Source organism: Natator depressus, chromosome 1 (genome assembly GCF_965152275.1).
Source record: "Natator depressus isolate rNatDep1 chromosome 1, rNatDep2.hap1, whole genome shotgun sequence".
Taxonomy (NCBI): Eukaryota; Metazoa; Chordata; order Testudines; family Cheloniidae; genus Natator; species Natator depressus.
The window spans coordinates 33,632,028-33,654,689 of record NC_134234.1 but is presented as its reverse complement, the minus strand read 5'-3'; the positions used below and the strand labels follow the sequence as shown (position 1 = coordinate 33,654,689).

Here is a 22,662-nt window from a genome sequence, read left to right as displayed (position 1 = left end):
ATGTATCACAGTATTCTTGAAATTTTTGCATGACTTTGTCTAGCGCAATGGTTCTTAACTTATTTACCATTGCACGCTGCATATAAACTTATATACCTTATATACATTCTTATATACCTTATATACATTCTTGGATGTATCACAGTATTCTTGAAATTTTTGCATGACTTTGTCTAGCGCAATGGTTCTTAACTTATATACCATTGCACGCTGCATTCCAAAAAAGTTTGGAAACATTTTATCCTGTCTTTGTCCAACTGCCACCCAGACTGAAGGATTCAGGAACTTCTTTTGCTCTGCTCTTGTGAAAGGCTTAGTTTACTCTGGCTGTGACATACATGGGTGTTGGTGTGAAACTGACCAACTTTATTTCTTGACCCCCACGCACAATGTTACTCCACTGTTTACAGTTACATTCTACTGTGCCCCTTTAACATCATGTGCCGCCTATATGCCCGCCCCTCTTGCAGAGGGGCCACCTCCTCCTGGGTGTGGGAAAGTTGTCCAGCCAGGGAAGCCGTCTGAGGATGAGCTGCCCCGGGGGCGATGAGCTCTCCAGGAGGATCGTTGCTGCTGGGTATCAGGGCAGAAGGGTAGATCTTGGAAGGGAGGCACTTCAGGGCTGACAACAGGGACCTGCTGTTGGAGCGCTTGATGTGTGTGTTTTAAGGGGAGTGCGGGGGGGTGTCCACGCTTGGAACTGGCTACCGCTGCTGGCCGGGAGGGTGAACGAGGCAAAAAGACTCATCACGGGCCGGGGACTGCCCAGAGACAGGGAGTGTCTCGCGGGGCCGGCGTGCGGGGGGCAGCTCTGAGGCAGGGCACCCGGGGAAGGCGGCCCGGGCGGCTCAGCTGAGCGACTTCGGCCGCGCGCACATAGCGCGGCCCGCTACGCTCAGCCCCGCCCCGCGTGGGGCGCTAAGGCAAAGGTGCGCGCGCCGGGGGTGGGTGCGCCTGGCACCAGCCTTAGACCCGCCCCTCGCTGTTAGTCCCGCCCCCTCCCCCGCGATTCTGTCACTTCCTGCTCCCATCCTGCCGTCTGTGTCCGGGTCGTGCTGCCGGGTCCCTCCTCACCCGCCCGTAGCGGGGCACGCACTTTCCCTGCCGGGGCAGAAGCGGCCGCCAGCGGGCGGCGTGTGAGGGGAGGGGAACACGGGGCTCCTCTCCTCGTCCCCAGGAGGCGCCTGGGGCTGTGCCCTGGGGGGAGGCGCCTGAGGGCCCCGGCTGCCTGCAGCGGGGCGGCCCCTCCCGCTCCCCGAGGCAGGAAGATGCCGGTGAAGAAGAAGAGAAAATCCGCGGCGGCGGTAGCGGACGAGACCGGCCTCAAGAAATGTAAACTGGGCAGGTACCGTATCCCCGCCCCGCCGTGGTCCCCGCTGCGGCGTCGCTAGGATGCGGCGTTGCTGGGCAGCGGGGTGTCAGCGCTGCAGGGCGCCGCTGGGCACGTGTTGGCGCCCGAGGGCGGGTGACCCCGAGACCTGCTGTCACCGCTCAGAGCGGAGCTGAAGCGCGTTGTGGCTTGGCGACGCGTGTCCTCACGCCGCGACATCAGTTGGCCGCGACATCCGATGGGGCGTCATGGCGTGCTGGCATGTTGACACACGCCGGCCCGTTGCTCTGCGATGGGGTGTTGTATCGCAGCAGGGCGGCCCAGCCATTCAGTGCAGCGCATAGTACAGTGACCGCTTGACATAGCATAATGGGGCACAGACAGAGCTTGCATGTTGGGGCATGGCCTCCATGTTCGGCTTGTTCAACAAGCTTGAGGGGACTAGCTTACAACCCTGCCTCTCTTTCCTCTTCCATTTTGCATAACTGTGCCATTTATTATAGAGATTGGGTTGCTCCCAATATCTGTCTCCTTGTTCAAACCCACTGCATCACTCCTGCTGTTCTGTAGATCTGGGATGCTGGGTTTCATATTACCCATAATCTCCAGGTTAGGTTACAGTAAGTGTAGCAGAATGGGAGTAGGGCAGCAGGATTCACAACAAAACAAGGAAGCCTAGAATACCCAAAACAAGTGAGAAGCATCTCATTAAAATGAATGAATATACCAGAGGTCTGCTGAGTATATAAAGTTGTCCCTTTTCAAAAACCAGTTGTGCTTCACTACCAGATAAACAGATTATAGCAATAATTAAACATTATAAAACACCCATTTTAACATAATATGATAGGTACTAACGAGTATAGTTTCTGTAAAGGGAAATTGTGCCTCTCTAATCTGTTAGTATTATTTGAGTGTGTCAGTAAAACAGTGAGTGGAAGAGAACCAACTGACTGAAGTTATCAGGACTTTCAAGAAGCCTTTGAAAAGTTTCTCACAAGAGACTATTAAGGCAAATTAGTAGTTATGGGGTGAAAAGCAAGGGTTGTCATGGATTAGCAATTTGCTAAAAGACAGAAAACAAAGAATATGAATGAAGTAGTCAGTTTTCACCATAGCAAAAGATTAGCAGTGGAATGCTCTAGTATTCTGTATCATGGCCAGTGTTTTTAAAAAAATTAAATACATTAAAAATTAACCAAAACTCACGGTATGGCTTTGTTTCTTCCTAATTATTTACATTTTTGATCTCAAATTGATAGATGCTTTTCTGCAGCACAGCGTTAAGTGCAGCTTGTCATTTAAGGCCTGATTTTACAAAGTGCTGAATGTCCTGAACTCCCAGTGAATTTTACAGTGCTTTATTAGGTGATAAATGTGCTCAGCACCTCACAGCATTGGAACCTTCTTTTTTTGTTTAACGTGTCTCATTTTAAGGTTGCCAGGAAGGAACTGCATAATTCCAAATCCTCTTTTACCGTCAGTTTTTATCTCATTTTTACATAAACTAATAATTTTAATAATCTGAAAGGATGTCATCTAAGTTTGAAAGGAAACTTTTTCTAAAGGTGTTATAGTTTGTTAAAGATGATTTGACCACTTTTAACTGAAAGAAATGTAGGTTATAAAGTGTAATCTATGTAGAATGATGGACTGTACAAATTTTACCTCATACACATTTGCATGTTACAATGAAGTCATTGGGGTTTAGTGCACATATGTAAGGGCAGAAGCCGATCTTTACTGTCTACATATTGTGTGTGTAAAATTTAATGGATTTACCATGGATTGTTTGTTGTTACTATTTTCTCTGGCCTCCAGACACACTGTGCATGCCCATTTATAGGATATGTGATGATATAAACAGATGTTTACATTAGAAAAAGAGAACACATTTTCAAATTTATATATGTAAATAAAACTAGCATGACTCTCAAAGGTGCTGAACTCGGTGGTTCCCCTTATGTGGGATTTGTGGGTGCTCAACGCTTCTGAAAAATCAGGCCACTTACATTAGGATGCTTAACTATGGATTTAGAAGCCTAACTAGGCACCCAGGTTTAAATATTTGGCTGACAACATAAGAACTATTGCTGTTGCATTGATCTTTTGACAGGCCACGTCCTTTTGTGCTCTTGCAAACTAGTAGTATTTTTAAATATCAAACAAGGAATATTTGTAATAAATTTGGCAGTGTGAGAGAACTGTCTACAACTCTTATTAATGCATAGAACTTAAGTGAAGTACTGTATCAAACTGCTGCCACTAAAACGAATTCTATATATGCTCATTGTTCATGAAGACTTTTTTTTGGTTTCGTTCTGACTAGTAATGAAGTATTTGGAACTTAATAGAAAATAGTCACTTCTAAAAAATGAGGAACAGTGAATGTAACATTTTAGGCATCTTTGTATGTGTATTTTTATAAGCTATTGCAGATCGCAAGCTTCTGGTAAAGTGATAAGTGGAGAGGAGCATTTTTCAAGCAAGAAGTGCCTGGCTTGGTTTTATGAATATGCAGGTATGGAAGTAACTACAGACATGTTTAAAATCATATGGCTTTGTTTGAAATTAACAAGCTAATAATCAATTAAAGAAAATTAACACTTTTTTTTCACATTAATGTTTTTCTGAATAAATAGGCCATAAGACACATGAATTGGTGTTTCTTGTACAATTGTGTTTCCAGCTAAAAAGTATCCCTCTAACTTCTTTAGAATTCACCTCTTTCCCATCTCCTCCTCCCCCTCTTCTATTTGATCAGTATTCCTAAGGCTTATTACTGACTGTAGCCTTATTTAAAATAATACAACTGTGTTGCATTGTACACAGTGCTTATCCAGAAGCCATACAATTGTCCTTCCTATTGATTTGGGGAAAACAAAATACAGTAAATCAGAGTGCGAAAAGATTCTCCAGACAGTGAAATAACCTCTGATTATCTTTTGCATAACTAAATTTTGTTATTTAAAACATAATGGGGGAGGGTCATTCAATAGCACTGTGCATTAGTTCATAATACTGTACCCTACCTTTTTGCTTTAATTTATGACAACAAACTGACAAACAAACCCCACAAACATCAATATCTCAAACAGAAAAAGTTTGTTTTAAATGTTAAAGAAAGTTCCCTTTTTTATACATTAAGCCTGCTGTGCAGCTGATCACTCAGTGTGTTTTGTGTAATTTGTTAAGCACTTTTTGCTGTTTATTTACTACTAAACAGTTAGAAATTGGGCCTTAGGAAATTGCTAATGTTTACAGAGCCCTTCTTCTCTAGATTACTGATTAAAATTCATCCTAAATAGTTTATGATTAAGTCATTACTGTTCACTAGCAAATGTGAAATGAGTTGGTTTTGTCCACTAGTAAAGTGGACCGAGTATCCATATCAAACTGACACCAATTGACACTTTTTTTGATAGTCTCAGCTGCGAAGCTTAGAAGTGAACTACCTTCTCACCCTCAATGGTGGCCTCTCCAAACTAAATTTGAGGCATATTAGCCTGGGCTCTACCACATCTTTCCAGTGGAAAAGTAAAGGATTTCAGGCTCAAGGACTCTTGATCACTAAATTAATAGTGCTTTTATGAAAACTAAATTGATGTACAATTTGCAGTTTTATTTTAGAGAGTCTTGAACTACGTGAATTTATCGTCTATTGTCATTTTTAAAAAAATGTATTTATCATTGCATATTAACCAGTGGATTAAATGTTTTAAGGATACAATTAAATGATTTCTCTTCGAATCTAAACATTTAATTTTTTTAAAAAATACATCATGTAGAGAGGAAAAAACTGTAACCACAATGAAGGTGCAACCCATTGAATGGGTTTCATACATAGTGTCCTTTACAAAGTTCTAAGTGTCTGATCCTGCAAACACAATGGGGCTGTTTAATTGTAAAGGAAAGTTCCTCATATTTGTAACCGTTTCAGGATTGAATGCTCAATATTAAAGATATTCCATGTGATTGCTTCTGCTCAGGAAGACCAGGTACTTGGACAGCAGTGTGCTACCTTGTACTAGTTCTATAAACCAGTGGTTGTGCTCTGCAAACCAGATTCACTTTCCCATCTGCCAATAGCACACATTACCTGAAAAGGAAGTAACTTTCAATATTCAGAATTGACTATGGCTCTCATTCCATTAACCAACAGAATTACCAAATTTTAAAAATGAGTTCTGATTCAGAATCATAGCCAGGATACTGCTAATTTACGATGGCTATAATGCATGGAAAATTATAGGTCTCTCTCATCCCCTCCAATGCTATCTGTGTACCACCCAAAAGTAGTAATTTGCAAAATTACCATAGTTGTCCCAAAAACATAACATGCACCCTTTTGTAGTTTGGTAACATGCTGTTTTAGCCGATACCTAAGTAATTATCCAGGACCTAGCAAAATGGTATGTAAAGTAAATAGACCTTACAACAACATGTGGCCATCCAGCTTTGTTAATAGCCCAGTTGGAGTAATGGTTGGAACAAACTCAGCAGAAATATCTGAAGTACCAGGGAGAGGTTTATAGGAACAATGTAATGGATAAACCTCAGAATATGTCTGTATGTGTTTTTTTAATATGATGCCAAGTTTGCTGCTTGTCAGAGGCCTTATTAGACAAAGGGGCAGCATATAGCATAAAACCAAGCATAACAATCCCTGCAAGCTCATCCTTAGATGCTATGTAATACATTTAATGTTATCACACAATTTAGCATTTTGGATGTAATTTTATAATAAATAATAATAATCAGCTAAACTGAGGCTATGGACAATTATTAACTGGTAAATAATTTCATATAACTTGATTCCTCCCCTGAAAATTTAGGCTTAAACCATAATGTCAGCAGTACTTAAAAATAATAATAAAAACAATAGCTACTTGGCCTCAGTGAATGCTTTCCTTGACAAAATAGCTGTTGGGCTTTGTTGACTAGGTCAAAGCATGTTGAAGATGGGTGAGTTTTCAAATAGCCTTTGAGGATACTTTGTAGGTGATAACTGGTACTCTTTACTTTTCATCTTCCCCTGCGTTACAGATAGGGTCATTTTCTACCACAAATGCTGTAATTCTGTGTCCGTTCTTAAATGTCGTCATTTATTTAATATCTCTTGTTTTTATATATGTAACCAAAATTAGCAATGATTGTAATTTGAATGTTATATATAACTTCGACTGATTTCTTTTTGGTTTTGAAGGTCCTGATGAAGTTGTAGGGCCAGAGGGAATGGAAAAGTTCTGTGAAGACATTGGTGTTGAACCTGAGAACGTAGGTTTTACTGCTGAACATTAATGGAAATTTAAGTAAATAAATTGATAAACTTTTTTTTCATAAGACTAAATTTAAACTTCAATAAGTGAAAGGGGAAAGTGTTGTGGCTTTTTCCTGTATTCTCAAGGTTACAACTGGGGAGGTTTGTTTTTTGTTTTTTTAAGTGTGTCAACTAAGTTTATTTTTAAAAGAACAGATATACTTTATTTTCTGAAATGTAGGATTTGGGAAAGATTGTCACACAGAATTAAACTAACTTAGCTACATTTCACATTTTGGAATCCTTTAAGTCTGTAGCACAATCACTTAATTATTTGAATGTTTTAAATGTTCTTCATAAACATCTAGATATCCATTTGTAAATTATAGTTGTAATTATTGTCTTCTTTGTACACTGACATTTTCCTTTCTTTTTCCCCTCAGATTATTATGTTAGTTTTAGCCTGGAAATTAGAGGCTGAAAGCATGGGATTTTTTACCAAGGAAGAATGGTTAAAGGGGATGACCTCGTTACAGTAAGAGCTTTTTATACACGATAGCACGTTCAAATTTGTGTTTGAGGAAGCAGATATTAATTACCCTTCTCTCAATTTCTGGATAGTATGCAGGACTGACGATAAAATATAGCACTTTTTGCTCGTAGGTCTCCAGTTCAAACCTGGCCCCAGTCAGTCACTGGGAGTACCAGACATATGCCATCAAATCATCAATTTAATGATTTCTCTTGAATGAATTGGGGTCTTGTTTCAGACCCTAATAGACAAATGTTCACTGAGCAAAAATCATATCTTGAAATGTCATCCTAGTCAGCAGACACACAACTGAGTGGATATGGAGATATACCAGTGTTGAAGTATATTGGTGGGCAATATGGGGAAATTTGCAGTATTGCATCCTACACCAACTCAGTGGATAGAGGATTTCAATATCCAGTCTCTATTGCTGTCAGTCATCTTTATTATTATAGGCGGGGGGCTGGAAATGACACCTATGTTTAAATTGCCTAATGCTTTCCACTGTAAAAGATTCTTGGGACCATTCTTTGAGAAGCTCTCATATCTCCATTGTTCAGTCTTTGATATTGTCAGTGGGAAAGCCCTGAGGCTAGAGAAGTCTTTCCTTTCTCTCATGAAATTCCATCTAGCTTTTTGCCGAGATACTAGTGAAATCACGATTTTCTTTCTCTCTCTCTGTTGCTCAGGAAACTTTTGACAACGTGCCAAGATAATAACTAAACGTGAACATTGTAAGGCTGTGCTGTTACGGCAACAACAGCACACACTGTAATGGAGATGCTAGGAACGTGCCAGAGCAGCTGTAGTTTGGGGAAAAGAAAGCTTGGCTCACCCCCCGATCTGGCACATGGCCCCAGTAGCCTATGCCCCCTGCAAGGGCGTCACATGGGGCAGGATTCTCCACTTCCCAGTGAGTGCTGGGGAAGAGAGAGTCAGACTCTGTAAACCCTCCTGGACCCAGCACCTGGACCCAGCAGCTCATTTTCCCCCTCCACCCTCAAGGGTCCCCCATGGGGCAGGAACCCTCCTAACTCCCTCTTTTTTGTTTAAACATTTTTTAAAAAACTTTTTAAGAAATTACGTACAAAAAACCTGTCCAAAGAATGTTATTTAGGTTGCAAAGTCAAGCACTCGAAAGTTAGGAAATGCCAGATTTACAGTTGCCTCTTCAACCTTAATTCAATCCCCTTGTGTATATGTATTCTATACAGTCTTTAATTACATGATTACATACTATTTTTTTCACAGGACCTCTGCCTCAGTCAGTGCACAGGATGGACGCACAAGAGGGCAAAATTAAGGTTACTTGTGCAACTATACATCTAACATTTCCTAACTTTGGTGTGATTTACTGTGCAACCTAAATAATAATTTTAACATACTAGGTTTTTTGTATGCAATTACTTATATTTTGTCCAAAAGTGGGCTTTGTAGATGTGCAAGACGACAGTTTCTTGCCTCAGAGATCTTATATTCTACCTAGAAGTTGACATGGAAGAAGAGGAATTTAAATCTGGGATTTTAATTAAATTTAATTCTGTATGTAACTGTCCCCCTTTTTAACTCTGTCTCTTTTCTTTGTTTTTAACCATAGCTATTTTAGTCCTTCCCTTTTTTTAATACTTCGATTGTTGTTTTAGCGGAAACTTATTGACAACTCCTTTCCTTTGAATCGTTGGTTCTCCTTTTTTCCTTTATAAATAAAACAATAAGAAGTCACCAGACCAGGTGGTAGTTAGAACTACTAACTGTGATATGTAACTTATCGCTTAAATCAGTCTCTGTACCAGACGATAGCTAATGTAAAGCTGATTTTTAAAAAAGGCTCCAGAGGCAATCCTGGCAATTACAGGCCAGTAAGACTAATTTCAGTACCAAGCAAATTGGTTAAAACTATAGTAAAGAACTGAACAATCAGACCCAGAGGAACAAAATACGTTGGGGAAGAGTTAACACGGCTTTTATAAAGGGAAATCATGCCTTACCAATCTATTAGAATTCTTTGAGGGTGTCAACAAGCATGTGGAAAATGGTGATCCAATTGATGTAGTGTACTTGGACTTTCAGAAAGTCTTTGACAGGCTTCTACCCCGAAGGCTCTTAAGCAAACTAAGCAGTCATGGGATAAGAGGGAAGGCCCTCTCATGGATCAGTAATTGGTTAAAAGATAGGATACAAAGGGTAGGAATAAACGGTCAGTTTTCACAATGGAAAATGGTAAATAGTGGCATCTTGCAAGGATCAGTACTGGGACCTGAACTGTTCAACAGATTCATAAATGATCTGCAAAAGCTGGTAAACAGTGAAATGGCAAAGTTTGCAGATGATACAAAATTACTCAAGATAGTTAAATCCAAAGTTGACTCCAAAGAGTTACAAAGAAATCTCTGAAAACTGGGTGACTGGGCACCAAAATGGCAGAGGAAATTCAATGTTAAGTGCAAAGTAATGCACATTGGAAAACATAATCCCAACTGTACTTACAACATGATGGGGTCTAAATTGGCTGTTCCACTCAAGAAAGAGATCTTAGAGTCATTGTGGATAGTTCTTTAAAAACATCTGCTCAGTGTGCAGCAGCAGTCAAAAAAAACTAAAAGCATGTTGGGAGCCATTAGGAAAGGGATAGACAATAAGACAGAAAATATCATCATGCCACTATATAAATCCATGATAAACCCACACCTTGAATACTGTGTGCAGTTCTGGTCATTCTATCTCAAAAAAATGTATATATATGTGGAAAAGGTACAGAGAAGGGCAACAAAAATGATTGGGGTATGGAACAGCTTCCATATGAGTAAAGATGAAAAGACATGAACTCTTCAGCCTAGAGAAGAGATGACTAAGGGGTGATATGATAGACCTCTATAACATCATGAATGGTGTGGAGAAAATGAATTAAAAAGTGTTATTTACCCCTTCACATACCACAAGAATCAGGGGTCACCAAATGAGATTAATGGGCAGCAGGTTTAAAACAAATATAAGGAAGTACTTATTCATACAACGCACAGTCAGCTTGGGGAATTTATTGCCAAGGGATGTTGTGAAGCCTAAAAGTATAACTGGTTTAAAAAAAAATTAAGTTAGTTCATGGAGCATAGGTACATCAATAGCTGTTAGTCAAGATGGTTCAGCAAGACAGCCCCATGCTCTGTGTGCCCCTTAACCTCCAACTGCCAGATGCTAGGATTGGATGACAGAAGATGGATCAATTGAAATTGCTCTGTTCTGTTCATTCCCTCTAAAGCATCTGGCACTAGCCACTGTCTGAAGACAGGGTACTGGGCTAGATGGACAATAGGTCTGACCCATTATGGCCATTCTTATGTTCTTATGAGCATCATTTAACTTTCCTTCCTGCTTACTTCCTCCCCATCATCACCTCTCCTTCCATTCTTCTGTAGCCCAACAGAAAGTAAGTTTAATGTAAATGAAACCTTCCGCCAGTTATTTCATTCAGTTGATCATCTGATATTGTGGAACCTCTAGTGCAACAAAGATGTGCTTCTCTGCTACTCCCACTGCACCTATACTGTGGCCGTGGTCTGAGGCACTGTATAAGCTGTCCACTAATAATTTGGAAGACGTTGAAGGGACTGCCTCTTTACGTGACTGGAGAAATAGGCAGCATGGATTCAGTCCTCAGTGCACTTCTACTCAGTTGAATCAACCATGGTACAATTGGAGGTGGGAGCTGCAGAGAGGCCTTCTCTCTCCCTTGCAGATAGAAAAAAATGGTTCAAATAAAGCATGTATATGTCAGTACCATTTAAGCCTTTATGATATGGGTGGTGTTATATAATTTTATGGGAGTACTGGACACACTAGCATAAAGCTTTGGGTTTTGGTCTTTTTTTAAAAAAATCTGGTAGATAAGTAACCAATGAGAACTTGGTGACAGACGGCTTTTGTCCAAAAATTCAGGTTCTCATCTCCATGCAAGGTGTCTACTTTCCTCTGACACATCAGGTATCACTAAAGGCAGGATACTGGGCCCGATGGACAATGATTAATCTATTATGGTATTTTCTATGTGGAGTCTGCCTTACATAGACCCCCCAAAATAGAAGTCAGAGTACCACTCATTCCTGGCATTATATTGACTTAGATCATGCATACCTATATGTATTGCAGACATATTTTTTTATATCAGTTAATGTCAGGACAAAGGTTCCAACAGTGAAAGAGACATGCTTGTTATATATGCATCTTAGTTTTTTTAATTTAACTATACTGTATTCAAATTTAGGGACAAGAGTCCAGAGTGAAAATTGACAAATACATGGTTCAGGCTGTCTTGGGAGGATAAATAAAAACTGAACTAATTTAGATCTTATTATTTATGAAGGGACTCACCATATTTTAGAAAACAAATAAGGCAGGGTTGAGGTTAACACATGTGTTAACTGTAAAACTAATTTTTGTCATGTGTATGTACAATCTAATTAGCTGATTATTTACTGAGCACTGATCTTCTCTGCACTCAACAGATTTGGCCCAGGGTCTGTGCCATTTTGTGTAGTTACTAGTGCCCTCCACCAGCAGCAAAAAGTCTGCCAGGTAGAAGTTGTGACAGAGCAAAATGTCAGCAGTATTTTTCCCCTGGGAGGCATAGAGTGAGCCAACACAACCCAAAGTAAGAGATGCTGGTTGGGAAGGAGACGCATCATCTCAGCAACATGCACTGCAAGACTCCTAATGGCCTGTCTTTCATGTATAACTCCTGCAATAGAACCCCAGTGGAGTGAAGAGTTAATATAACCAACTGCTCTTCTTTGAAGTGAATCCCTACAGTTGGTGAATCTAGCCCATACACTTTTTTTTAGGAGCCATACTAAGAAAAATATTCCCAACGCTATTTTTAACAGAGCCAATTTCATGAGCAATAATTTTTATACTTGTAAATTCTGTTCTGTAATTTGTGAACCACTTTTTCTGCCAGTCCCAGTTTAATGGGCACTGAGCAGTTCATGCTGTGGTATTTGCTCTCAACTTCCAGTTAAGTCATATAAAAGAGGCTCTAGGATATTTTGCATAGTGCTTGAGCAAGTCTTACATATGTATAACTAATGAAAATTTTGTATATGCAAGGTGTGCAGCATAGGGTCTTTACTTACAGCTAGATTTTGCTGCACTTACTGACACTGAATGGTACCTTACTCCATCAGGCTTGAAATACTTGCAGAGCAAGGTACTACTAAACAGAAATAAGCTGGCAGAATCTGGTCCTTAGTAATGTAAAAGGTTGTACTTTGAAAAGTACAAGAAGAGAATTTAAACTGTGTACTTGGTAAACGAAAGTCTGTTTACATGGCTTGAGCATCCCTAACATCAGTGACTTGTGAACGCATCTGAAAAACAGGTCTATATTACCCACTGCAAGCATGTTTATAATAGGAGCAAACTTGACCCTTGCATATAGGGATTTTTTTATTATTATTTTTTGTTTAACATTATTTGTTTGGCTTTGTTTAAGGTGTGACTGCACAGAAAAGTTACAGAGTAAGTTTGATTTTTTGCGGTCACAACTGAATGACATTTCATCCTTTAAGAATATCTACAGATATGCCTTTGATTTTGCAAGGGTAAGTCTGTCCGATCATTAGAACATTTGAGTATAAGTTCCTTAATCAATTTTTTCCTAAGTGCTCCTTTCTTTGTAATTTTAGGATAAAGACCAGCGAAGTCTTGATATTGATACTGCAAAATCTATGTTAGCGCTTCTGCTTGGAAGAACATGGCCACTGTTCTCAGTATTTTATCAGTACTTGGAGGTATGCACTCTATTATTGTTTTAAAAAATAAATTGTCTCAGCTGTCTGGAGGGTGACATTACAGTGTGCTGCTGTTAGAAGAGGTTGTGAGGCTTGTGCACCTCTATGTGAGGGTTCAGCTATATTGCTCCTCCACTTCACCTTTATTGACACATTTATGAAACAGTAATAACTTCTATATATCTCAAAGGAGAACTTCTTTTTCCTATTGTCTGCACCCTCCCAAGCCAAAGGGAGCTGTAATATAAGAAGCTGAAACTTCTTTTTTCTTATATCGAAAAGGTAAACTTGGAGTTAAATGTGCCTCTCTACCACTTAAGCCACTAAGTGACCCAAAGTGAGTATCTTTGGGGACTCTACTTTAGCTCATAGTCTGGAGGGAAGGAGAATCCCTTGCTGAATTTGATTCAGGGCAAGATGTAAAACACACCCTTTTGTCCAAGCTTCCCAATAACAGCCACTAGATTCTCCTGATATTTTATTTTCTGGACACTATTCACAACCAGTTTCCTCAGAGAAACTCTTGGCTTCTGCAAAGGGTTGCAGAATATATCCCTCCCTAATCTTCTGTTTGTTTTTTCAGCTGGTGTTATATGCCCTGAGATACCATTTTGATGGGCATCTTGTGAATTGATGAAATAATGGATGTCAATATCCAGTAATGGAATTATGTACATCAGGAAATAACTCAAGATGACTCTAGAAATACTAAAAATTAAAGAAATATTTTTATCAGATTCCCTGATTAAATATTTTTTATTTTCCTTAGCAATCAAAGTATAGAGTTATGAACAAGGATCAGTGGTACAATGTGTTAGAATTCAGCAGAACTGTGCATGCAGATCTTAGCAACTACGATGAAGATGGTGCATGTAAGTGTTCATAACATTGTTTATTCAAGTGTAGTTTCAATATTTCTAGTTCCGGAATGGAGGAATAAATTTAAGTTCCATGAAAAGAAACTTCACTTTAAAGTACAAAATATAATTTAGAATAAATCTAAAGAAAAACTGGCCTGATGGTTTACAAGCAACAGGCCAGATCATCAGCAGTTGTTAATTGGTGTAGCTCCCTTGAAGCCCACAGAGCTGTGCCAATTTACAGGAGCAATTTACAGGAGCTGAGGATTTGATCCATTGTGTTCAGCTCCAAACCCCGGGTTTGGACACAACCTCTCTTTTGAGCCAATGAATGCTGGGCTCCAGTTAAACTGAAGCAACATAGTTTCCCATCCTTGGGGAATGATCTGTGGTTTTCTTCCAGCCAGAGCTAAAGTACAGTCAAGTATATTATACTTTTATTGAATAGGGCATCTCATATTGCTCCTTATTCTAGACAATTGCATGCAATTTTGAAATCTTTAGCAAAAGGGAATTCTTTAGCCTGGTTTGTAGTATAGCTCTATTAAGATGTTAATGTAATATCTTACTACTTTAATAAAATCTACTCAAACTGTCAAATGCTTTATTTTAAAAAATAAACAAAACTTCACCTTCTCCAGCCCCCAAATACAACTCTCATTCATCTGTTTTTGGTGTGGCATAATTTTAGTCATCTTAAATTCTTCATAAACATTTGATCATAATAATTGACACTGAACACTATCTAGACTAAAGGATTTAGCCTTTATAGTTCAAGAGGAAACTAAAAAGTATTTTTTAAAGGCTTTGCATCTTGTAATTTTGAACATTGCTATTTCCAGGGCCCGTTCTCCTTGATGAATTTGTTGAGTGGCAAAAAGTTCGTCAAGTGTCATAGCAAGAACTTTGAAGAAAATGCAGAATTTTTTGATGCCCACCTCTATACAAACTAATGAGACAAAACCAAGGGTTGCATTTTCATGCTTATGAAAGACTTTACAGTGATTTTCTTTTCCTTTTTTTTTTAAAGGAAGTTTTCTTGTTACATGTGATATGGGCATTGAACCACACCTCTTCTGAGACTGAAAGTTGGAGTTTGTTTTTGAGTCTTGTGTTTATAGCATTTATTTCAGAACAATAAAGATCCAGATTTGTGACAAAGGCCTAAAAGTGAAGGATGTCCCTTGAGTGTGAGTGTGGTGTCTATTTTTGAAATTCAAAACTTTTAAGATTTTTCTTTCTCAGAAATGCCCTTTGCTATGAGTTGTGTTGGTTTTTCTAAATGTGCTTAACTAGCACTGTAGTTTGCTGATGGTATGATTTTCTTGTGAGATACAAGTTAGAAGGAATGACGGTTGATTTTAAGCTCCGGGTGGTATTTTATTAGTTTGCATACTAGTATCAGACATGGGTTGTGCCACAACATTCATCTCCAGGTGGAGACAAAGGCCTTAAAAATTCATTTTTCTCCACTACTCAGTCAGGGCTGTATCATTTAAAGGCATGGCCATTTTAAAAAAATCATATGTGCATGGCTCCATATGCTGTATGGCTAGATAATAGTCACTTGTATATCAAATGGTACTAACATTAATACTGTTTGGTACAACAAGGCAGCTGGACATTCTTACCACAGTTTAGTCTCTGGATTGCTTTGAGTGAAAGTGCAATTTATATTTTAAAAGGGAAAGCTGGGAACACCTGATGACTTGACTACAAGGCTAATTTAGGTTCTTATACATTGGACTAGATGCATTCACAAAGGTGATCCTCTTAACTGTTGCTCCCTGAAGGTTTTTTTGATAGTTTAAGGCCAGAAGGGACCATTAAATCATCTAATTTGACCTCCTATGTATCTCAAGCCATTAAATTTCCCCCAGTTACTCCTGGTCTGATCCCTATAACTGCTTTCCATTGCCTCATTTTGGCATCTGATACCAGCTTGCAGCATTTAAATCTGGGGAGATGGTATCACTATTCTTTCCTATCAGTGAAGATGGATGCCACATTGAAGTCTTGGCATACTCGTGAAGAAAAGGGAGAGGAATTTAATGAGAAAATGTGGGAGTCTGGGATGAATGAGGGAATGAAGCATTTGTGACCCCTGCCTTATTATATTACTACTTATACTGTAGTAGAACCACACAACTCCAATCAGTGATCAAGGCCCCATTGTGCCAAATGCTGTAAATGCAAAAAATAAATATAGTGTGCTCCTTGGGGCAGGGACTACACTAGATGTGACTTGAAGATCTTTGCCTCAGGGAAGTGATAGCTGTTTTGCATACATACTATCCAGGCTCAGGAAAGACGAGGAAAACTCATACCTGATGTAACTTTTTTCCTGGCTTCAGTAACTAATTCACAGTAGACAAAAGGGGGGAAAATAGTAGTGTCTCCATGTTCTTGTTGTTCTACAACAGAAAAATGTTACTACTCTTTCTAGATGTACCTACTGTTCAAGGTGCAGGAGACAATGACAGCCAGTGCTGTCCCATGAGCAGTCTTCTAGGGGTCACTTTATACTGTAGATTTACACTTCTTTTATGGCTCTGTCCAAGTGAAGAAGCATAGCAAAAGACATTGAAACACTTTGAGCTTGCTATGCTTATACAATGGCTCTTGTTCACACATACATACTACAGCTGTCCTAAGCATTTTTCAGGCCTTTTAGAAAAAAGACCTTTGCTTAAGTCCAGCTGATGTGTGCAGTCTACAACACTGTCTCCCAAGTATGAAAGCCACACATTCTGTATTTGCTGGTACTTCTAACTTCATCCACAACACAGTGCCTTTTGTTTGGAAATTTACCCTGTATCTCCTGCAGAGAAGCAGTGCCAAGTCCTTTGAGAGTTATTTCAGCAGTCCCAGAATGCACTGACAGAGCAAGGGTCATAAATATGTGGGATGAGGATGCACCAGAAAAAGTTCTAAGGAAGAACAAAAACTGCTATGTGGGTGCCTTGAACTGTTGGAAGAAGCAAAACATGAAATGAATTTTTGAAGTTAAGCAAGGATATCATTGCCGGGAGTGTGTTCAGACCCTGTGAGGCTCAGAAAGATTAACTCTTTTCCAAAAGTCTTGGAATACAAGTAAAGACATTAAATGTTTGTAGTGTAAAAAAATTATCCTTGTAAGTAATTGGGAACTGTTGTGAATTCTATTTAAACAAGATGGTCCTAGGAAGTGGTAATAGTGTGAAACAGTTGGAGTGATGCATCTGCCAATGCCCAGGTATTTAAATACTTAATGTTGAGCTACAAATGATATATCAGTGTCTTTTATATCTCTGAAATTTTTGTCAGTATTCCTATAATAAATCCATATTTCAGGGATTTATAATTTGGTTGTGCATGGTTAAAAATCATATGAATTACTGTATAACTACTTAGCCTGGGAATGAATGTATTTAAACTATTAAAAAATCAGTATAATTTTTCAAATTGAATAAAACAGGAGCAGGTTTTTAAAGTTATATTTCTGTGCTCAGAACTGCAGTCGGGCTTGTTCTTTAAATGTGAACTACTGGCTTGCAGTTTAAATGTGGACTTGTCACTTTAGCTGTTTTGTTGGACGGGAAAGTACTTAAACCTCTCTACGTCTTATTGCAGATAAGTGCCAAAAAGGTTACTAATGTATTTCCTCGCTTGTGTGTCGATGTCCACAAGCCAAATCTGAGTCTATCTGAATGCTTTAGCCTCAGAATTTAGTTTTGCTTTGCTCAGGAGCATTTCAATGGATGGATTAAAACAGCTACAACAGCTTTTTCATTATATTTAAAAAAATGTTAAAAAGATAGTTCACAAGTAAAATGCATTGTCACATTTATGACAATAAAAGCAAAGAAACGTAAGTGGAATAAAATATATTGTCTTCCAAAACCTGATGATGATGGTATCTCCTCTGTGGTATTATAAATACCAGTTCTTATGTTTTCAGATAGTTCCTTTTTATATGCCTTGTGCGGGTAATGTACAATTTTCCTCTTTCATAACATTCATATTTATTTATTTTTTAAAAGAAATGTTCATGATGAGGATGGCAATAGTTCATCTATTTAAAGATTTGACCCATTATTTAAAAGGCATAGTAATTAAAGGGTTAGCTATGTGTTCATATAATGCAAACACTTATTCACATACCTAACTTTATGATTGTGCGTAAAGTTCACTTACTTAAGCATAAAATTAAACATGCATATGTGTTTGCAAAATTGGGACCTATGTTAGCTCTTTGTATCGTATTTAATGTTACCATTTAAGCATCTAATCCTTTCCTAATATGACTTTGTAATTTCACATGTTTATATGATGGAATTGTTTATATTAGGATTTGATTAATACAGATACAAACTTGGTATAGGTCACATTGTCAGAAGGGGGTATGTCATAGTCCATATTTGAACTGTTTGTTATTTCTTGGATATCCTTGTTTCACCTTTCCACAGTATTTAAGCAGAATTACTGGTAGTGATGACAACATGCAATTTTCAACAGGGACCATAAATTTAACTAATGTTTCTGATGTATTTTGTTTTCAAAGCTAGTGAATAGTTTTGTACAAAATGTACAAACCTGGCTAAGTTTGGCCTTGTTAAAAATGAAGAATAAAGATAACTTACGTACTAGGGCAGAAAATCTGTTCCTGCTTCTGTCATGGTGCCTCTTTATCAGTTATTCATTTGTGTATATTCCATTGTGTTTAAAATCAAATGTACAACATCATGCTAAAACACAGCTTTACTGAATAACTTCTCTGTGTCTGCCTGAGTTGCTGGCAAATAGTGATTTGTTCTCAAATAAGAGCAGCAACGTAACATGTCATCTTCTGTAGCAGGCACTTAATCTGAACACACAGTTACTAGACAACAATTATTGTCTCTACAAGTGCCGCTAATAATCATCCCATATGTATCACATGCTGGACGAGATACTTTTTGCAACAAACAGCTCCAACTTCCACCAGGGAAAAGGAACACTTCATATGATTACCACTCTATCGTGCCATGTTTTTCAATGCACTTTCCCCTGTACCCTTTTAGTGTCTTCTCCAAGGAGGAATTGAAACAAGGAGCCAGCCATCTGGCTGAGTTAGAAACATTTCATTATCTGCCTCCTCAAGATTCTGACCAACTTGTACATAGAGATTCAAGAACAAACTTTGGGACAACAAGGACCTCGCATAAATAGCACATTAATTCCTGATGTATGTTGGGTTGGCACCTTCATTCTGTCTTACAATGGACACTTGCATATTGCTTAAGGTAATGGGACATGACTGGGGCTAGACATACACTAATATATTGACTTCCAGGAAAAATTCTGCACAGCTCAATAATTCAGTGACAAATTGTGGCTGTCAAGTACACTACTCCTCCCATCCCCTGGCACCCTATCCAAATTGAAATTGGTGAAGTATTTCTTCAGCCACTCATCTTTCATCTAGGTTGTTTTTGTTAAATATTTAACATTATCTTCTAAAAGTCTTGAAGGCAAATATTTTGTAATTATGCCTCCATACATAATCAAAGCTACTACATGACCTGTTTAGTCAATGGAGTGCGTCAAGAACAATTTGCTGCTTGACTGACTGCAGAGCCAAAGGCAAGAACTCTCTGATACCAGTGCTCTTTACAAGACCTTTCTCGTCTATTAAACAGGATCCATACCACTACCCCACGTTCTTCAGCCTCCATGCTGGGGAGGAAATTTTAAGGTATCTCTTCATTCCCAAATCAAATTGGTGGAAGCTGGTCTGTAAAACTAGGTATGTCAAACACATTGTGATCAGGCAATATTACATCCAAAACTGTTTACCCCTTGCATTTCTGTAACCTTCAGGCACCATGCTTTCTCTATAATCCTTACTGATTTCAGGCACTGTCTTGACAGTACCCTACCACCATGGCTACTATTCTAGCCTAAATTTTAGAATGAGTGCTCCAGGTTAAGTACCTCTTATCCCACTCTACATTTCAATAAAGGTCAGCAGTTTGTGGTGTATGAGAGTAAAGGCTGCAGGACCTGCCCTCCAAAATGGCCAAAATCCAAAAGTATTGTAAAGAAAGCAATATTGATTAAAAAATCCAAATCAAAGGCCATTAGTAGGAAACCATCTGTAGGCTAAAAGCTGCATACCAACCCTCATGGATGGAGTAAAACCTTTCATCCAAATAATAAAATCGTTCCTTACTTAGTTTATGTATATGTCTCAGTCCTAAGTGTTGATAGGTTCTTTCTGTCTTGTCTTCTGTGGAAATTACACTGTCAGATCAGTATATTTTTAGGTGTCTACCTCCTCCAAATATGGGATAGACATGAAATCATCTTTTCTACCAAACATATAGATGATTGATTTACTGTCTACAGTACCATAAGTCTATCACTGCCTCCTTTAAGGCGCATTTCCCATTTAATGGTAAATATCCTAATCTGCAAGTGTGAGAAATGGCTCAGATTATAAATTATTTACTTGCATCAAAGAGTGGATGTACAGTAACACTACATTTAGGTGTGTGTTGATGTCTTCCCTAACAATGTATTCTCCACAGCTGTTCTTGTTTCCAAAATGAAATGTTGGTCTCTCAGGGTAGGTTATCATTTACCCAGGCCGCTATGCACATCTGCTTTCCCTTGTTTAAATCTGTTCTAATCACAAGAGGGCATGCCCCATAGATTAATATTCCCTTATTTGTTATATTAATTTATTAGAATTTTTGTCTTGGATAACAGTATCATAATTGCATTTTTTGGGCTTCAGAGTTACAAGTAAGGCTACAATTTAGTTACAGGTATTTTTAGTAAAAGTCATGGACAGGTCACAGGCAATAAACAAAAATTCCCAGCCTGTGACCTGTCCATGACTTATACTAAAAATGCCTGTGATTAAATGTGTGCGGGGTGGTGGAGGCACTGGTGGGGAGTGGGGTGGCCACAGCTGGGGAGGAGAGAGGGGACCAGCAGCATCAGCTGCCAGGGGCCGTGGACCGCAGCTGCTTCAGCTGGCCTGCCACAGACTGCAGATAGGGCAAGCAGACTGCGACTGCTCCAGCCGGCCGGGGACCTCTGCCTGGGGCTGCTGGAGCAGCAGCTGGTGTGGCTGTCCCAGTGGCCACCTGAGCAGTTGGCCCTGGAGCTAGCTGATTGGGTGGCCCTGGGTTCAGCCACACTGGCCCCTGCAGAGGTTGCAGAAAGTCACGGAATCCATAACTTCCACGACCTATGTGACAGACATGTGACTAGTAATATATACCTGCACGTTAATGACTCTGTCCACAGTTGTAGACCCTACAGATTGCAATGGGCAGAAACTGACTTCAGGATGGTCTGGGCACCTTTGGTCCCAGCAACTTTTATGACTACCCCAGATACTAGATTGCTCAGCTACAAATAACCCATAATAGGAACTGCAGTATCACTGCTATTGGTTAAATCTGGGGACAATTGGTGAACTTGCTCAGAAGTCAGACAGCCACTCTGATTCTGACTGAGCATTATGTGTGACTGACAAACCTACTACAAAGTCATTGGGGCATCTCAATTGCATGCAAATGAAACCAGCTTGGCTCTATGGTTATATGACCTCATTCCATGAATGTCAAGCAACCCCCTGAAATCTGTCAAGGGAAAAGAATGATAGTGGTGTGGTAGCTTTACACCTGTAGTACTGCAGTACTGTACATTTGACTAAGGCCAGTTCTACACTAGAAGCTTTTGCCACTATAACAATATCAGTTAGGGATGTGATTTTTTTTTTCATTCTTTCTATATCAGCAAAAGCTCTACTGTTGATGCAGTTGCAGTGGCATAAAAGTGCTTTTTGCAATATAGCTTATTTTGTTTGGGGAACTGGAATAAACTATGCCGGTAAAAGCATTTTTTTTTTTTTGCCAGTATAAACTGAGCCTACGCTAGGAGGGGGTTTACCAGTATAGCTAAACCAACAAACTGTTCTAGTGTTGACAAGGTCGAAAACAGGAAGTGGAAGTTTTAGTCCACCGTCAGCTGGTGGTTCTAAAATTAGGGTAAAACAGTAGTATTTCAGCAAAACTCTGTGTCAGTCTCTCCTAATACAACACTGATCTTTCAGTTAAAGAGTACCAGAGGAGGAATAACATTTGCTTCTTATATTTAAAATGTGGTGTGTGTAGGGAGGGTATCTGTTATTCTTTCAATATGTGCATGTAACTTTCATTTTTCCCCAATTTTTGGCCAACTATATAGATGATTGAATTTCAGATTTTTAAAAAAAACAGGTAAACATTTTTTGAAATAAGTTTGTTAAATATTTTTTCTTTTTTGGACTGAATCTACATCTCTCTCTTGAATTATTGGTGTTCAGAAAAAGGAGGGTGGGAAATTGAAAACATGTAATTTTAATCTAGTCAAATATTTAAAGAATATAACATTTTCAGCTGGTTTGAATTCTGTCTCATATAATACTGAGGCATTTATTTCTCTTCATCGCCTACATATTTGTAATACTTCTAATGGGAATTATTCCATAGGTTGAATTCAGCAACATTCAAATGTATAATAAGTGGAACAGCCAGTATGGTTTGTAGTTATTAAGGACTTGAAGAAAAAAAAAGGGTACATAATTTTTAAAGTGGAATTCTGCTTGCAGGAAGCTTCATACTGTGTAAAGAACACAAACAGCTCCAATACTCAAGAAATATCAGCTGAAAGTGTGGTTTCTGCAGCTAATTTAGTAAAGGAAGTGTTGTCCCTTTTGTGAAACACATAAGAACTTTAAACAATACCACTGAAAGAAATTCTCTAATCAATACATTTCTTAATTTAGCTGAATTTACCAAATATTTTAATTGAAAACAGCATTAAACTATGACACAGTATCAATGTAGAAATAATAGTATGATGATGTAGGAAAAACTGGC

The 22,662-nt window shown here is 38.9% G+C and overlaps 1 protein-coding gene across 3 annotated transcripts; it reads left to right on the top strand.

Annotated features, from left to right (window-relative positions):
- Positions 1-480: 480 nt before the first annotated feature.
- DCUN1D5 (defective in cullin neddylation 1 domain containing 5) lies at positions 481-18,394 on the top strand. 3 transcript variants are annotated; one of them, XM_074957201.1, is made up of 8 exons: positions 481-656; positions 3,760-3,851; positions 6,537-6,607; positions 7,034-7,125; positions 12,608-12,716; positions 12,801-12,905; positions 13,675-13,777; positions 14,608-18,394. In XM_074957201.1, exons 3-8 carry the CDS (start codon positions 6,566-6,568, stop codon positions 14,661-14,663), a joined length of 507 nt encoding a protein of 168 aa, XP_074813302.1. In that variant the 5' UTR covers positions 481-656; positions 3,760-3,851; positions 6,537-6,565; the 3' UTR covers positions 14,664-18,394. The 3 variants fall into 3 exon arrangements, with proteins under 3 accessions (XP_074813302.1, XP_074813294.1, XP_074813307.1); XM_074957193.1 differs by lacking the exon at positions 481-656 and adding an exon at positions 1,014-1,345; XM_074957206.1 differs by lacking the exons at positions 481-656; positions 3,760-3,851 and adding an exon at positions 1,014-1,345.
- The last annotated feature ends 4,268 nt before the right edge of the window (positions 18,395-22,662 follow it).

Bases quoted from the DNA above. Each gene is read 5' to 3' on its own strand.
- DCUN1D5 (XM_074957193.1), top strand. From the start codon at position 1,269: ATGCCGGTGAAGAAGAAGAGAAAATCCGCGGCGGCGGTAGCGGACGAG. The intron at 7,126-12,607 runs GTAAGAGCTTTT...GCTTTGTTTAAG, and splicing joins AAGGGGATGACCTCGTTACA to GTGTGACTGCACAGAAAAGT. The intron at 13,778-14,607 runs GTAAGTGTTCAT...TGCTATTTCCAG, and splicing joins CTACGATGAAGATGGTGCAT to GGCCCGTTCTCCTTGATGAA.